The sequence below is a fragment of the Cyclopterus lumpus genome, chromosome 11, assembly GCF_009769545.1.
Source record: "Cyclopterus lumpus isolate fCycLum1 chromosome 11, fCycLum1.pri, whole genome shotgun sequence".
Lineage (NCBI taxonomy): Eukaryota > Metazoa > Chordata > Actinopteri > Perciformes > Cyclopteridae > Cyclopterus > Cyclopterus lumpus.
In genome coordinates, this window is record NC_046976.1 from 11,259,516 (window position 1) to 11,277,565 (window position 18,050).

Below are 18,050 nucleotides of genomic sequence, written 5' to 3' on the forward strand. Positions count from 1 at the left end.
ACAACAATTAAACTCCTCCTGCTGGTATCTCTGACTTATGGCAGCATTGTCTGCGCACTCATTACACTTGAAACCATTGTTACCCACAGGGGCACATTTTGTTGCATAATTTTCTGCTTCTTAAACATTTTAATTTTGCTCCTATTCTAGAGTCATTATGTGCGCACTAACATTTTCCCACAGAGGACATGCAAACTAAATAAATACATTCTCATTTGGGGTTTCTTACACATTCTGTTCCTGTCTGATTTACTGCCACATCCCACTGCAGCAAGAATGCAACCTATTTGTTACAGATGATTAGTCTTTGCATTATATATCAACAAATTGACCATTTATTCATCAGCTGAAGACTTCTTCATACATTTGCAATCTATGAGTCATAACAAAAAAGCATAAAATAAAGACACACACTAAAAACATGCTAAGACCGGCTGCAATGACAAAGCTTTGATAAACCCACTGTATTCTACCTGCTCAGCAAAAAACAGCAGATAGAAAAAGTCAGTGACTAGCTGGTAAAGAAAGTGTAACAATTAGCAGCTCAAGAGCTGGCATTTCCCTCAGGAGTTGGTGGAGAACCAAAGGAGCTACATACGTAATATATTCATCTGAGGATAATGTTGCTCCTTAACAGCTAGATATGTAAATAAGCAACTGTTAATATGAACTCAAAGGGTGATTAAATGTCCGTATTGAGTTCACGCTGCCCCGAGTGCCAAAACAACATCAGTTAATGGAGGTTTAGCAAAGCTGTGTTTATGACAAAGATGTTTCTATAACCAACAACACTGTTGTTATGTTTAATATCCATTCAGGTTTATACTGCCCCACACCATGACATTTTGTTTGACTTAAATTCTCCTGCTTGTCTCAAAAACTTATTTTCTCCCCGCAGACATAAACACCTTGTCCTCTCCCTGTTGTCTATCACATTTCTGGCGACAATAGTCTGCACTTGTACCAATTCCCCAGCGCTCCAACATAAATGTCGGACTTTCGTGCCTTTGGGGCATTAAAATGTATTTGGAGAGATACTGAAATCTCGCACGCACGCATGCACGCACGCACACACGCACATGACTCAGATAGCCATATGCTGCTGCAGGGCCTATTGTACAGAGTAGATGCAGAGGGATGTGGAAGAGTAGGGGGCTGAGGGTGGAGGAGGCAACGCGCAAGTATTACAGTTGCAACAAAAGATGGGGAGGAGGAATGAGAGGGGGTACGAAAAGGAGAGACCGCAAAGGAGGACAAGGAGGAGGATGCAACCGATAGGAGGAACAAGAGAAAGATGACAGTGAGAGATAAGAGAATTATTTAAAAAAAGCGGAGGAAGGGGTGGAGGAGAGGTGGCTGCGTGAAGACGAAAGAAAGACCAAACTGGAGCTAAAGACGTTTAACAATTCAGACGGCAAAAAACCCTGCTGATAACGGGTCCTAAAAAATCACATCCCTAAATGTACACTTGAGTGCCTTAAGGTCCGCATGGCAAACCCAGAAGCACATGTACTACGTAGTTCACCGTTTCATTCAGTGGTTAGTCCATTGAGATGGACAATCGTGGCTCCAGTTGCCACGGTGACTCACGGCTTGTACAATCATTAGCCCATCTGTGAGTCACACGGAGCATGAGCCATTTTACACACTGTATGTGTAATCAATCACGTAACAGTAAACATGTCACCCCCACATGTATTGTTTTGGTTAATTATTTCATTCAGATTTCATCCCCTGTTTATTAGATGCTGATGAACAGTCACGACTGTTTGCTGTGCTCGCTCCTCATTGGTGGAACGAGCTCCCCAATGACATCAGGACAGCAGAAAGTCTCTACATCTTCCGTCGCAAAATAAAAACAAATCTTTTTCGACTATACCTTGAATAGGGAAGGTAGATCCGTAGTAGCACTTTAGCAGCACTTAAATGTCTCTTACTAATGGCACTTTGTAGTTTAACTTTATTGAAGAAATTGTACTCGAGTTTGTACGTCAGCTAAATGACATGTAATGTAATGATCTCACAGCGTGGCCTTTACCTGAGGATCCATATTTGAGCTGTTTGTTGGCACACATGCTCTTAAAGCCACTCATCAGGCAATCAGCATCATGATTACTTTCAAAAAAATGTCACTGGTATGTTAAAGTCAACCATTTTGACAGTGATTTACAGCAACCAGACGAAAATCAATAAGGGTTATCTGTTTTTTCTGTTTATATTTTATTATATCCAGTATCAAATTTATTTTAAATTCTGATCTAGGTTCAGCTTTTATCACTTTTAAGGAATAATGAACTAAAGTTATAAATAAAACAAAAAGAAAAGTATCATTTTAGACCTGGAATCTACTTTAAAACTCTCCAGTTTTATGGCTAAAATTAGATGAAAACCTGAAGATGAACTGGTGATTAAATAGGTATCATTACATATTGTTTTAAAAGTTAATTTTAGCAGTTACAGAATTAACATTAATAAGCCATAGCTGACAAAATCTTCCCTGTCACATTTTAACATCAAGAGTAGCCGAAGATGACAAGCCTGCTATCTTGGATGTTTTGTACATTGTCCTTCTATATGAGATTGTTTAGCCTCTGAGCTTAATGAGTATATACATATATATCCTAAATGTATGGTGTAAGATTAAGGCCATTAATTACAGAGCCTCAACCATCACATTCAATGTAATGTCTTTATAGTTATGTCAAAGCCGCAGCTGTGTTCCTGGTTAGACAACTTCAATTAAGACACATCCTATCGGTAATTAGTATAATTGTTAGGAAAATGGAAAGATGGATTGTGCCCCGATCACATCTGCCTCCCCCTTCCAGACATACACGCACACACACACACACACACCCACACACACACACATTTGAACCACCATAACTGTTTCCACAACAGCGGATTACTGTACAAATACTGTGTTCAGACAAAATGTGCACATTGTCCAAGGTGACAGAAGAATGTCTGCTTGGTTTTGTCTTGTAAATGTAGGTCTCTGTAGATTTAACGGACAGTGACGTGTGCCGATAAGTTGTTTTGTTGTTTTCGCTCAGACACTACCTACCTGGTCTATCTCCATGAGCTTGGGGAAGGCCCCCGGCCACTCAATGGCCACCTTGACGAGGTCTGCTGCCGGCGGCATGGCTGACGGGGGGTGGGGGTTTGGGTGGTGCGGGTCTCGCGGCCTCACCCCTCTGTCACTACTTCTGGTGGTAGCTCATCCACACCTGCAGGAGTGAGGGAGAGGATGGAAAAGGAGATGATGGGAATGACAAAAGTGGGCGGGAGATAACGAGGAACATTAGTCAAGAACTTGGTTTAGTTATTTGACCGATTTGCTTGCATTAGTGTCCGATATGATTATGGAGAAAGGTCAAGGAGTACAGTGCGGCGCTCATCAGCAACTGGGAAATGTATATTGGCAGTAGAAGGTACTAAACAGCTCAATTCAACCACTGCATGCAACATTTAAGGGTTCAGAGGAAATTTGTTAATTTACCAATTACATCACTTTTCTAAAAGTTTAAACACCGGCCCCTTGTATTACAATCACCATCTGAGATCAGCTTCCCAGCTGCAATGTATACGGGTCTATCATCAGTGCCCGTATAGAAACCACACATGCATTAGCTGCCATCCCCTCGACATCAGCCCACAACTAGAACACACTCCCCTGTTTGTGTGCCATCAAGGGTCTATGCACATTCTTACAAATACCCGTTAAAATCATTTTCAAATACACAGTTTATCATCCAACACCAACTTATACAAACTAAAGCAGAGTTGTTGACACACACACATTAGGACATGCTGGTGGGACAGCTTAATTCAACTCAAAGTTGAACTGCTAATGAGGTCACAGCAGGAGAGTAGAAAAGTTACATTGGTTTTATTAATAGATCTACTTGGCCTCAGTTTAGTCATTTAAACTCAGCAGAAAGACACACACCACTCTTCCTCACTAAATGATGTGACTCTGTTTAGATATTTCCACAGGAAGAAAAAGGTACAAGTGTCCCTGCAGTTTGAGAGATAAATCATATATGTGATGATGCAGCACTGTATACACACTAGCCAGTAAGCATGCAGGAAAGAACCAGCTTTAAAAGCAGCTTATAGTACAGAGATTCTTCCTCTGCTTATCGGACTCCTCCTCCAATGTGACACATGAAGGTGAGCACAAACCAGCCCGTGAAAACATTTGTGTAATGTATTCTGTGGCCAGACCAATATATCTTTGGATATTAGCATATTGCAGATATGCAGTATATAGAAATGCAAAATATGTGTTTTAAGTAATTTAGAAACGTTTACAAAGTGTGTCCACCAGAGAGCACGGACAACTTTAAAACGTCTAGCTCAGTACATTTTGTAATGATCAAATTTAAGGGATCTTTATCAAAAAGGTTAATTATACGTGTATGTGTGTATAACCTACACATATTGGCAGATATATTGCGATCAGATCTTTATCAATTCTCAAATATGAATATTGGTGTCCGTATCCAGTATCTGCCACGTTAAAGTTTGGAGACAACACCACAGAGTGTGTTTATCAGGCAGGGAGGGTCATTTTAATTCATTATTTTCATGGCTTTCATGTCGTCGTCCCCCACTGCCCTCCCCCCTTCATGCTGCAATATCAAATCAGTCGGAGTAGGGATGACAGGGAAATTAAAGACAGGAGGCAAAGGAAATGAGCGGAGAGTGGACAAGAAGGGACAGATCGTAAAGCGAGTTAAGAGCCTATGTTGGACACACAAAATATAGACTGGCATGTCTTCCACTAGTCAAAACACAACTGAAATACACAAACAGGCTCTGAATCTGTACTTGGTTCATACGCATAAAAACAGGCACATCAATACTCACTCCTCTGTCATACGAACAAACACACACATTCAAATATTCAACCTGTATCCTCCTGGGTAGCCCCTCCCTGGCTTCTGTCCCTGTGCAGCGGACTACTGTGATATCTGACAGAGGAACCGACAACCGGCTTGACCTGAAACCCTGTGGCTTTCTAAAATAAGCTAGTTAAAAACTGCCAAATCAGTCACTCAGAGTCCCACAGGGGAGCTGGGTGAAGCCACTTGGGTGTGTTTGCAAGGGGTATAATAAAACCCACCGTCACAAAGTTATCAAGTGGAAAAGATAGCAGTAAGGGATAAAGGGTTTGAAGCCTGTTTTCATATTTAATCTCATTCCATAATGCATTACAACTGGCTCAGGCTAATTTCTGGGAGAAAACTAACGACATTAGTGCGAGTGTTGATATAGACGTGTGCATGTCAGGAGTCTGTTTGCTACAGTACATACAGTGCCGTTTGAATATTTGCATGTGTGTGTATGTTTGATGAGCATGTATTAATCTCAAGATTGTTTACGTAATGAGACTGGCCTGGCCTTGTGTGAGTCACCCCATAATGATCCACGTAGCCTTCATTCAAGGGCCCGTTGCCATGGCAGCCGCTGCATCAATAGCTCAAGATGTGGATGCATCTTTCCTTCCAAAGCACGTGTCATACTCAAGTCACGTTTGTCACAACTCCCCAGATATGACTCACTCAACCCCTCTGCTTTGAATTTCAGCCATTGAAATATGACCAAGTGTATTCATTGAAAATTAGAGTGTTTTTTGTATCATTTGTTAAATACTTAGTGAGACACTTTGCCTTCTGTAACAGTGCATGCAACTGTTCATCACTCATCAACCTTATGGAAAGGAAAATCACAATTCTTTAAAAAAACAAATTATATATATCAATATTTCTATGTTAGAATAGAAAATGTCTCTAAAGAAGAGCCTTACAGTACATATACAGAGAATGTGTGAATGGATGATTCACACCGTTATATTTGACAGAAAACAGCATGTTAGTCATCTATTCACAGATTATCCTCCTTCTCAATGCTGGCGACATGGAGAGGAAGTTCAGGCTATAAAACTGCCACTCTTGAGACCGACTGAAATCCCTCCAGACGAAACATGGTTAGGAACTTTGAAAATATCGGTCTGCTGGTTTGTCTGAAATATCTCTACAACTATAAAATGGTTGACTATGAAACTTTGTACAGACAATCAAGTTCCCCTCAGGACAAACTGCAATAACTTTGTCCCTTTTATCCTGAGACTTTTGCCACCATGAGGTGAAACATTTGTTGTTTTGAATGAAATGTTTCAGTTATTGGATGGATTGTTTTTGAGATTTGGTTCAGACCTTCATGCCTCTTCACGATGACTTATACCTGCTAAACTAATGACGTCCCCGTTGGCCTCCGCTGCACTTTGTGTGTTGGTGCTTTTTAGTAAAGGTTTTTATACCAACATGCTCAATTAAGATGACCAGGCATGGGGATTTTACAGTGAAGCCTCACAGTTGTAGACTCCGTCTTTTTTCAACTCCGAAAAAGAGCAAACCTTAAGGGTAATTTTAGTTTATGACAATTCTGGTCATTCATCGTAGTTTTGGCTATCTGCAATGCTAAAATTGTCCCCAATTTTAATGTCAGAGTAAATTTCTGAGGCCTGATGAAGTGCTGCTAGAGATCTGTTGGCAGAAGAGTCAAAGTGAAATTGCAGGACAGATACGCCAAAGATATATTTGAGAAACAGTCACCCACCAGAGGTTTGTGTCCGATGTTGCTCAAAAGTTTGTTTGTGTGAAAAATAAGGATGTTCTTCTGACTGAGAAATCACTTTGGTTTTCCAGTAAAGACAACGTGTGTGTGTGTGTGTGTGTGTGTGTGTGTGTGTGTGTGTGTGTGTGTGTGTGTGTGTGTGTGTGTGTGTGTGTGTGTGTGTGTGTGTGTGTATATTCCGAGCACCTTGTCTTCATCTTCCGAGAATTACAGATAACTCAGAGATGGACGGCCTTAAGGCTTATTGATCTCACACACGCACACACGCACACACACACTAATGTTAAATATCGCAGTAATGATATTATATTACTTGCAATAAATACTATATTCAAGTACACAATATTCTGCTAAAATACTAAAATAATTGCTCATTTATTTAAAAAAAAAAATTAAATATAGAAATCATTTCCTCAAATCTAATGATTCATTTTAAAAGGGCTGTTTTCTAACGATACTCTAACCTAAACCTAAAGTGTGCAATATTGCAGTCTCACTATTCAGCCCACAAGCACGCCATGAACACGGCTACAAATGGTCCAGCCCAGGGAACAACTTCAGGGCAACAAGGTTTCACACACATGTTCTCAAGTGTACACACACACACACACACACACACACACACACACACACACGCACGTCACCATGAGTGTTTACTACAGCCTGGGGAGCTGTGTATCAAATCCCAATCCGTCGCTCTGGCATCTAATCTCAACCTCCTTACAGTGTAAATGAAACCTTGTTATGGAGCTGCTGTCAGAGCGCATCATGTAAGAGCAGGTGATTTACTGCAACCTGGCTCAGTACAGTGAGAGTCTGTGTTTATTTGTTGCTCTGCCAGAGGTATAAACAGGCTAACGGGCTACAGAGCTCACGTCATCTTTTTTACTTGCAGAAGAACATTTTCAGGATTTGACTCCGCTTCCTTCCTCTCCTCTTTTCCGCTGTTCATTCATTTTGTCGACCACATCTGACGTTTTCTTTATTTCCTGCCAAGTCTCTTTCTCCACAGAACATATTTTTTTCCAGAAAGACCTCAAAACATAAATCAAACAATTAAAAACATTAAACAGACTCAACAATCTCTTTTTTCATTCCTTCCGTCGTTTAGTTGCACTAATGTATGCAATACCATGCTGCCAGAACCATTGCACCACTCAAACTGGGCTGCAGTCCAGCAAGGTAGTGTAATCTGGGAATGTGTATGTGTGAAGTTAATCCGTCTCCAAGCACTCGCCCACCTGCCGTAACCAAAGAGGCCTGTGCCGCTGGGTTACAGCGGCCAGGAGTCCTCAGGATTAGCTCCAAAAGAGAGTAAAAAAAAGAAAATCTCATGTTACCCTGTGATCTGATCTGGTGCCCGAGGTCAAAATTAGGAGCAAAATCATCAATACAGAGGGGAGAGAGAGTAAGAGGAGAGCAACAAGGGGAAAGAGAGAAGGCTTGTGATTTGTTGAGCAGCAGCAGAGTGCTGGGTTTCACCTCAATAATTCATGATGTGTAATGTGAGGGTCACACTATCGGTAGAGAGAGGGAAAGAGAAAGAGAGGGGATGGAGCGATGAAGGTGAGAAATAAACATGAGGACACAGAGAGGGAGGAAATGAGTGAGGAATTAAAGGAATTAAACAATGGCAGACAAAGACAACACAAACTTAAGATAAACTGAATAAATACATGAGGATACAATAGCAAGGCAGATGGGAAGGAGAGGAAAATGGAAAAACAGAGCAAGTGAAGAAAAAAAGATGAGAGGGAGGAATAAGAGAGAAGTGGAATAAAACGGTTGTAGAAAGAAAGACACAGAGCAGCTAACGCTTGAAAGCCCAAAGCAACATCCCTAAACTGTACCTGGAAGTGAATTTAAAAATAAATGTAAAAAGAAACAAATGAACGTACAAGTAATACGGACAATAAAGTGAATACGTCTATACTGGCAATAGTTTTGCTCCTTTGGCATTATGGCACTTGCCTCACTACATTTCCAGCTCTGTTACAGAATTCAACACTTTCTAATAGCTTGCAACAACTTTCAAAGAAGTTTGATAAAAACACACAGCGTCGAGAAAAAATGAATATGCCTATTTTCGGTATTTACATGATTTCCCTTTGAAGTGTAATTAAAACTTGTTAAGGACTTGCCGATGGAGAAAGTGGCAAACAGAGCGAGACTGGAGGACATGAATATCAAGGGGGAACATGATCCAAGTGGAGCACATCCTTTCCTGCCAGCTCTCCCGGGGCCGTATTATGAACCCTAATGGTGTGAGAGAACATGAGGCAGCAGTTGTTTTTCTGCACACAATGTCAATGTGACCAACCAGCACTCCGTTTTAGGGGGAAAAAAGAAGGATAGCGGTTTAGGAAAAGTGTTAGAAAAGGCTCCGTCACATGTTAGGAGATTTTAAGATGACCACAGGCTTAACAGCCACAGTAATTAATTTTGAGCACTCTGAGCAGCCTGATGCATGCTAAACATGTCAAATCATTAAAACATGTCAAAATAAGTCACTAAATCTGACACACCACCTTACTTTTCCCCGAGCTATTTGAGTCACAAACTGATGGCTCTAATTTAAAATATAAAGTTGATATATGAATGAAAATTTAACGGACGCCTTGTTCACAAAAGGTTATATGTGCTATAGGTTAAATATCTCCCACCCTGATTCTATCTTTTGACTCATCTCATACAACAAAAATCTTATGGTACTTGTTTCAAACAACCGATACTTCTTAAGAAAATCTAACTCACCTTGACAAATCATTTTAAAACCAATTTGAAGCTGTTATTATTATGATTTTGAGAAGATTTGAACATATTATTATCATAAACATCAAATGTGGGAAATCAAACTAGCAATAAAATATATATTTGTTATTCTTCCACTCACTCACTCATATCATGAAGCAACATGTAGCCACCCTGACATCAAATCCTTTTCTTAGGCTTCAAAAACAAATCACCTTGAACTACCACATCCTGTGATGTGACTCGTGTGCTTAGAGTGTGTGCACCATCAGGTTTCACAATATCCTGTGCATTGAGCCTATATATAATCATGCTCTAGTATGCAGACGTGTGTGTGTGTGTGTGTGTGTGTGTGTGTGTGTGTGTGGTGTGTGGTGTGTGTGTGTGTTAACCTATGTGCTGGGTGGATTTCAAAAGAACCCCTTCTAGCTCTTCATCTGATGCTTCTACAAAGGGTCGGCCTCGCCACAGGGGCCTGCGTGTGTGTGTGTGTGTGTGTATATGTGTGTGTGTGTGTGTGTGTGTGTGTGTGTGTGAGAGAGAGAGAGAAACAGCCAACAAAAAGAGCACCATCCCTTATCTGAGAGCTGATACAAAAGGCCAGCGACATGGTGCTGAGGACTGATTATTGTTGCTCCGAGTGTGACGCCTTCACACACCCGCACACACATAAATACTAGCAACAGGATGGTTGTGTTACACCCTTGAGGCGAGGTGTGTGCATGTCAGAGAAATACGCACACACAAGTAGTAACTTAACACCAATCGTAAATTCAGTGTTTTACCATCTCTGGTTGAAGGTTTCAAACTTGTCTGGTGTTTCCTCTCAGGCCTGTCCGATGAAATGTCAAATGTGTTGATTTCTTATCCATTACTTTTAGCCATTTCAAATCATATATAATGTTCTTTTAGCTTTCCATTTCATCTGCTTATCGATTACTTTTAGCTCTCCATTTCAAACCCTTTATCCATTACTGCTATCAAACTATTTTCTAACTAGATTTGACAGGCTCTTAATCGCAATATTTGTTCAGGTGTTAACTCAATATATGGATACTTTCTTTATCAAATATTATTTAAACAAATACACATCGGAGTCCTGATAGTAAAACAAAGACAAAACTGAAACTAAGAATCTAACTAAAAATGCTATTGTGGAGTGCCCAATCCCTCCCAAATACACATACAAAACCAACACCCAGCCCACAGGAAGGCTGCTGGCTCCAAGACAAAGGGCTGGAAAAACAGCTACAAATAAAGGAAGACAAAAGGAATGGGGGGAAGGTTGAGGTCAGAGTTTAGAAATATGTCTTCTAGATTCAACCAAAGGAGGAAGTGCCATGCTCTAAAAGGCTCGCATGCAAGCAATATGCCAAAAAAACACCAACGATGTTCCTTAAACAACTGCCACAAGGCATCAAATGAGGACATTTGTTTTTATCTAATTCAGAATGACATCTTCTAAAATTTGGAGATTGGACTGACGAGCATGACAGCCGCCTGGTGACTTCTCTCTGTGTGCCTCTTTGTGTCACAAACTGGTTTCCACTAAAATGTTGCAACAAGTATATCCTGTCTAATGTTGGTACGGGCAGCTCGTAACAACGCAGCCGACCGACCTCCCTCAGAGGCGCGGGCCAGTTAAGGACACCAAGTGACTGGTGCACACACGGTACACAGCGGAATCTCCTGCATGTGCATTTAGAAAGACAAAATCTGAGTGAAGCACAAACCTATACCGTGTATTGCTGAACACGGTGCAAGTGTAGCCTAAATAGTGCGTTGTGAGCAGAGCAAGCTAGCAATTTGATGTAAACAAGCTAGTCAGAAACCATTAGGAAGTACTTGGATGGGATCCTGCACGCCCAGATAATCAAAACACTGGAACATTTAGAGACAAGGAGACACTTCCAGGGGACAAGAAAACACAAGGCAAAATTAAACCTACAGGCACAGATCTAATCCATGATGTGTAATGTGAAGGAACCTTCCTATTGCCAAGTAACTACTTTACAATGCAGCAGATTTATCAGCAGTGGAAGTATTCTCTTTTCTCTGTCCTTTCCAAAATCAACTACTGACACCACATTTCCATCCTCCCCAAAACCATGGAGGCCACAACGCTCAACTGTCTTTAAAACACATCCGTTTTTGGATATTTCCATTCCTCTCCGGTTAGATGCGGAAACCCCACGTTGAGTCCCATCTCAGGCAGCAGACATGTACAGTTTGTACCAAGACATTCACATCTCCAGACTGCAAACACCTGACCAGTGTCCGTGCCCACTGGTGACACACTGGAGAGGAGAGGAGGCAGGAGAGAGCACAGCGCCGCACCCTGAGGCCCACTGCATCCTGTGTGTAGCGTGAAGGAAGCGTACAAAAACACCACGAAGACGTGAGGACTCACCCAGAAAACTTGACAACCAACCGGCTTGCTAGTTCTTCTCTGAATCAACCCACGTCTTGTGCAAACAACAGCTGGCGGCGGAGAGATCGCCGACTCTTTTCTAATCAACTTTAGTCTGCCGGCAAGTGAAGTGTCCTCAGCATCATAGGCCACAGACAAAGACCTCACCACGGTTTGTGCAGTGCTTCGCCGCAGGCAAACGAGAGTGCTGAGAGAGACAGACAGAAGGAGGAAGTAGGCGTTTCTCGAGAAAAGAGGAAGCAGGTCAAAAAAGCGCCAACATTTAAAGATAAGTAAAAAAGTCTAGTCTAATCCAAATGTGCAGAAAGAAACCGTGAACCCTAGCATTTAAAAAACACACTTAATTGAGCCGATTGGATTCATTAACGGGATATAATTATGTCATTAGTGTTGCCCTCCTCCAGTGCATTGCTGTGAGAATAAACCTTGAGGCTTTACTTGGGGTTATGTGCTGGACGACCATGAGCAAAGTTTATACACTTCAGGTTTGGTATGAATCAAACCAAAGATATAGAAGGTGTTATGGCTGATGTGATTCCCATAATTACAGCTGATCAGAAAGAGGCTTGATAATCGGTTCCCAACCACATAATACAGAACTAATTAGAAACAAATCTCACAAGTGCCTTTTCCATAATAAACTAAATGCCTCTTTAAAATATGTATTCAGATTGACCTGAAGACCAGAGTGTTTGGCTGAGTCTGCTAAAATGAATTATACAAGGGGAAATAACGGCAAGTACCAAAGAATGAGGGGCAGCTACAGTGTTAATTAGTGAGCTTTAGAGGTGCTTGCAGGTAGACTTTGTTGCTTTTAGACAGAGCCAAGCAAGTAGTTTCCCCCTACCTCCAGTCTAGCTAAGCTAGTCGGCTGCTGACTGTAGCCTCACATTTGCTGGTCATATGAGGGTAAATAAGTGTATTTCCCCAAATGTTGAACAATTGCTTTAATGATTTACCCTGAAAACAAAGTCCACCTATAGGTCTTATTCGGTGAACCTCACTCTTCACAGCAGAAAGCAAAACATGTGAGAAACACGATATAACACTGAAAGAATCTCCAGACATGGAATAAGTGTTTTTACAGCCAAGTGAGATTCAATGAAGCATTTAATACCGCTGTTCAAAGACGGCCAGAGAGCAGGTGATTACCACAAAACACAGTACATGCTTTCACTTCTCCTCTGTCGCCATGATGTAACAGTCAGTCAGAACAGTCAGTCAGAACAGTCTCCAACAGAATGAGTCAGTCACAAACGACCACTGATCAAGAGGAAAAATGCCCGAATGAAACATTTACTGTTTGAGTAGGCCAATGACATCTTCATTTCAGACTGGGAGCTCAACAGGCCATCTGTGCAAGTGTCACAAAAACAGATGTTTACTCCACCCATGCTGAGGTCAACCTTGATTCGCATGAATCTCATAAAAAGGCATGCATCAAGGACTTTCAGTTCTGACTCAAACTCCTTAGAGCCTTAGAAAGGCGAGCATCCAAAACTTTCAACACAGCTACCCCAGCGAACAAATAATAAGCCAATAGAAACCCATTCCATCCTCATTGTGTTTTGTCTTGTGCTAAGCAGAGAAAATAAGGGAAAGAAGACACGGTTGTGCTTGAGCCGAGCGGTCATGTGCTTTGGTTTGGCCAAGTTTCATGAAGATCTGAGGAAGTGAAAAGGTTTAGAGGACCTTTGCCACAAATTAATTCTTTGTGTAATTCTAAGAATTGTTTTGGGTGATTTACACACAACTGTCTGTCAGGGAAGATTAAACAGAGTGAAGTCTGCTGAGTCAGATATCTCCTTGGGGACTCTGCACAACTCCATGACAAAGTTTTTAATAATCTATCTGAACTATCTGAGCTCCCCGATGAGTACCGGCCTCTCCATCCAGGATGCTGCTCTGTTTCGGTCTGCCACCTGTCAAAAGCCCCCCTTCACACTCCCTGCGAAGGCTGCTCTTGTAAAAATTAAAATCATATATGTGGGTCAAACACTACTGAGGAATTTGTATTTCTTCACTTGAGTCACAGTCCACCCTGCCATATTTGAGATTCAGAAGCAAAAAGGTCGTACGGCCATGAAGCAGGGAAGTGAAGTACAGTATTTTGTACCAGTATTTTTTTTAGAAGTTACTACATGTTTTGGGGTTAATGTTTTCCACTATTGGCGTCTACTATGACGAACAGATCAACAGTAAAAGCTGATTGCAGCCGTTGTTCTCCATGAAAAAGGATCAAACTGTTAACAGCCAGCTTTAAAGCCTGCATGTGATAAGTGGTTGATACCAGCGTTTTGAGTGGTGTGTCAAGTCTTATCTGGAAGTGGTTTGCTTTATAAAAAAAAATACATTTATGATATTACATAAGAAAATGAAATTTAGCCTCTGCATTTAACCCATACTTTGCATTTTAGGAGCAGTGGGCTGCTCTGAGGCACCCGGGGAGCAACTGGGGTTTCAGTGTCTTGCTCAAGGACCCTTCAACATGCAAACTATGGGGAGACCAGGGATCAAGCCGGCTACCTTGCGGTTGCAGGACGACGATGAGGCCCAGCCGGCCACAGGCCCCCACAGGCCCCCATCATGACCTGCTACTTATTCTATGTTCAGATGCATGTCCTTTAGTCTGGTTTTATAAACTCCATTAGCAGACCTGGATGATCTTTTTTACTTGCTCAAGGAGCAGCAGATTGGTCAGAGTGCTGTTAACCTGTCTGGGCTGTTTGTTGATCCAATCAGGAGCTATTCAGCCTTACTGTGCAAGGCAGGTTCTGTTGAAGCCAAAAGACATGAGACATAATTGACAGTGATACTAGCAAACATAAAGGCTTAAGTTTGTGAAAATCTGATATTATTGACTGGCAAAACAGGGAATTGTATGCTAATGTCGCAATGATTTAGAAGAAATTGTTTTATTTAAATAATCAAATCTGCGCTGCAGTAAAACCAGTCTGCAGAAGTGTATTCATAATGTCAAGTAAGGCAAATTCTTTTTATTTATATAGCCCAATATAAACTCTGCCTCAGGGGGTGTACAACCTGTATAATACAACACCCTCTGTCCTTTTCAACCCTTGCTGCAGGGTAAAAAGGAAGAAACCTCAGGTAGAGCAACTGAGGAGGGATCCCTCTCCCTGGACGGGTAGACGCTCAGTAGATATAATCAAATAACTACACAGACAATCCATGTGATCATATACGAACACAGATCCAGGAGGAAGTCCCCGTATCTTGGCTCAAACATTGGATCTTTTTTGATCCTTTTGTACTATTAAAAGGAGTCGATATTAGTGAGGGAAAAAAAAAAAATTATTCCAGAGAGTTGGATGAGAAGATCAATACAACTCATGTCTGTTAAACACAAAGCTACAGCCAAGAAAGGCCGGAAACAAGGTAAACAGCGAGCCTGGCTCTGGACTTAGTGCTTCTAAAAAAATAGATGCATAAATAATGATTTCCTGTGGCCCTTCTCAGTTAGAAACAAGACATTTATAAGATCTGTATTGATCATTGTTACAGCAGTCTGACTAATTATCAAAATGTTATTGTACTAGCTGTGGATCTGACTGCTGCCTGTATTACTACCAGATGCTTGTAATATTGGCGAGTCAGATATTTGAGTTTATGATTACACTCAACTTTAAATGTCTCTAAATGAGTGTGTCAGCTGAAAACCCAAAGTGTAAAAATGTAAATGCAGATGCTGGATAATAATATCAGACAGGTGTTGACGTCATTTGCTCAAGGATGTGTTTCGGAGCCCTTTTTCTTTCCCATTTTACAAACATGACTTGAATCTGCACATTCCCACAGTCTGCTTGCAGTCAGGCAAAGATAATTCCACAACACCTCAGGGAATCCTCTATTATTTAAAACCACCTCCAAATGTATTCCACTTGAAGATGAGTAACATGTTTTACTTGTAATCGTCAAACTCCGTTGGTTATGGTTCAACATACCGTGGTCTGCGTTACAAATGGTTACTGGAGACAGAAAACTGGGCCACGTTTCAGTTTCCAAACTGCACAACACAAGTAGGTGTATGAGCTGCTTCCCAAAACAACACAAGCTCAACCTAGTAACCTTCTCCCTTGTTCATGAAACAATTGCCTCTGGCTGGCTGCTAAGTTAACACATGCTGCTAGTTATCTCTATAATAATAATAATAATAATAATAATAATAAATAAACAAAAGCTGTTGGCCTGTAAAAATGCAGAGTACCAGTATTTCCACAACAAAGAGGATACTGGAGAGAGGCAGACTTCCTGCTTGGAAGTCTGAACTGGATACATTTAACTGTAATGTAATTATTATGGGCCATATACACCAGAAGACACTGGTCTTCTTCAAGATACTCCATTAAATTGCAAGTTTGGAGTCCAGATCAACATCATCAACACAGATGTGCGATGAGGCATGTGCATGTGCACATGCTGGTCTGCAAACCATCAACACACACTCCTGCATGACAGCATTACAGAGATGACCATTCAAAACACTGATGAGAACAACCATAATGTCACATGCGTGTGGCATAATACATTATTTTCTGAACACAAATTGGACAAACTGATGAGTTAAGAATAGCCTTTCCGCAGTAAAATACAGTCCAAATCACACCTTTATTACAGAGTTAACCGCCACAGCGGCAGAGTTAACAACCCGTTAGCAACTGCAGCTATTTAAATGGACCAAACACTCCTGGCTCTATGTAACGGCATGAAATGTCAAGTAGAGTTACATTGTTAGTTGGGTCTCGCTGCCCACATGTTGTGTGCAACCTATCCTCCTATTATCCACTGTGATACTTTATAACAGTAATAACTGGAACATGGTCATACAGGCTAATGTGCTGCTGACACCCCACTCGTCTCATCGCGGTAGACTCATTCAGTGAGTGAATGAACTCTGATGTAAATGAACTCAACCCGCATGGCGTAAAGGAGGCAACACACATAACAAACAGCAAGCTCGTACTGCTGTGAGCATTATGCCTGTGCGATTATCGGCCAGTATGCTTAGTTACGAGGGCTATTTTTTATTTTTCTGGGGTTAAATTAAAACCGTTTTGGGAAGCACGCTTACACGTTCTGTTGCCGAGAGCTACTCGAGAAGATTGATACGATTCACGTCTGTATGATAACTAGCTCGACGGTTAGCCAAGACTTGCATAGATACTGGGAACAGCTAGCCCTGCTCTGTCCAAAAGATTTTACTTCCTGCACATTTAAACACTGACAGCGTGATGTTTTTACACCTCAATTAAAGATTGGACTGAACAAACAGCACTGTGTGTGTGCTAGTCTGATTGTGTTACCTTTGGACCGAGTTTCCAGTGTTTGTGCTAAACTAAGCTACGCTAACCGTCTGATGGCTCCAGCTTCATCATTACTCCACAGGTGTGAGAGTGGTATTGATCTTCTCATACACTCTCTGCAAGAATCAGAATAAACGTACTTCCCAAAACGACAAAGTGTTCCTTGAAGTAATACATATTGGGGGTTAATAATTCATCAACAAAAAGTTACATCATCGTGGTCATGGTTGATCTGAAATTCAGTGAATACTGATAAAGATGTTGGGTTGCCAAGTGCCATTATCTCATTATCAACGGCCTGACTGATGACTTCATTTGGATTTGGATTCTAATGGAGCAATTGTTTACAGCATCCAACATCAGATTTACAAAATACTGAGCTGCCAGCAGACAAACATGGTGACGCATTGTTCACAGAAAAGGTCCACCACTGCTCCCTGATCAATCAACTTGTGATATTTTGGGAAAATGTAAGTGCTTATGAAACATTACCTGTAACATTAAAAATACCCCAGTGTGTATACTTTAATCGTCTGCATTCAAAAGTGTTACATAAGGTAACCATTGCACATGTTGTGTTTTCCTCTATTGCCTCACTAATGGAAACACAATAGGCTATGTGCTCTGTTCAAACACAATCTCCTTTCTCTTTAGATTTAAAAATAACAAGCCATCCTCCCCCATTACATAACTCAATATCAGTCAGCATCAAGGTCAGCTGTGAGAGCTTAAAAACTGAAAAGAGGAGCACAATTAGGTGTTTACCCTGAAAGCCTTTTCACTGCCAGTAAGAGAGACTGTGAGTGTGTGTGTGTGTGTGTGTGTGTGTGTGTGTGTGTGTGTGTGTGTGTGTGTGTGTGTGTGACCGACGGTGTGACCTTCTGCTCTCGGGCTTCTCAGCC

The 18,050-nt window shown here is 41.3% G+C and overlaps 1 protein-coding gene across 4 annotated transcripts in view; it reads right to left on the minus strand.

The window, feature by feature from the left end:
* elmo1 (engulfment and cell motility 1 (ced-12 homolog, C. elegans)) overlaps positions 1 to 18,050 on the minus strand; it is a 94,543-nt gene that overhangs the window by 62,217 nt on the left and 14,276 nt on the right. For 3 of the 4 annotated variants that reach the window (XM_034545008.1, XM_034545009.1, XM_034545010.1), the window contains one exon: positions 3,068 to 3,230. In XM_034545008.1, coding sequence (XP_034400899.1) covers positions 3,068 to 3,145 — 78 coding nt within the window. In that variant the 5' untranslated portion in view covers positions 3,146 to 3,230. Of the gene's footprint in view, positions 1 to 3,067; positions 3,231 to 11,806; positions 12,035 to 18,050 lie in introns of those variants that run through there. The other variant, XM_034545007.1, reaches the window with a different exon arrangement.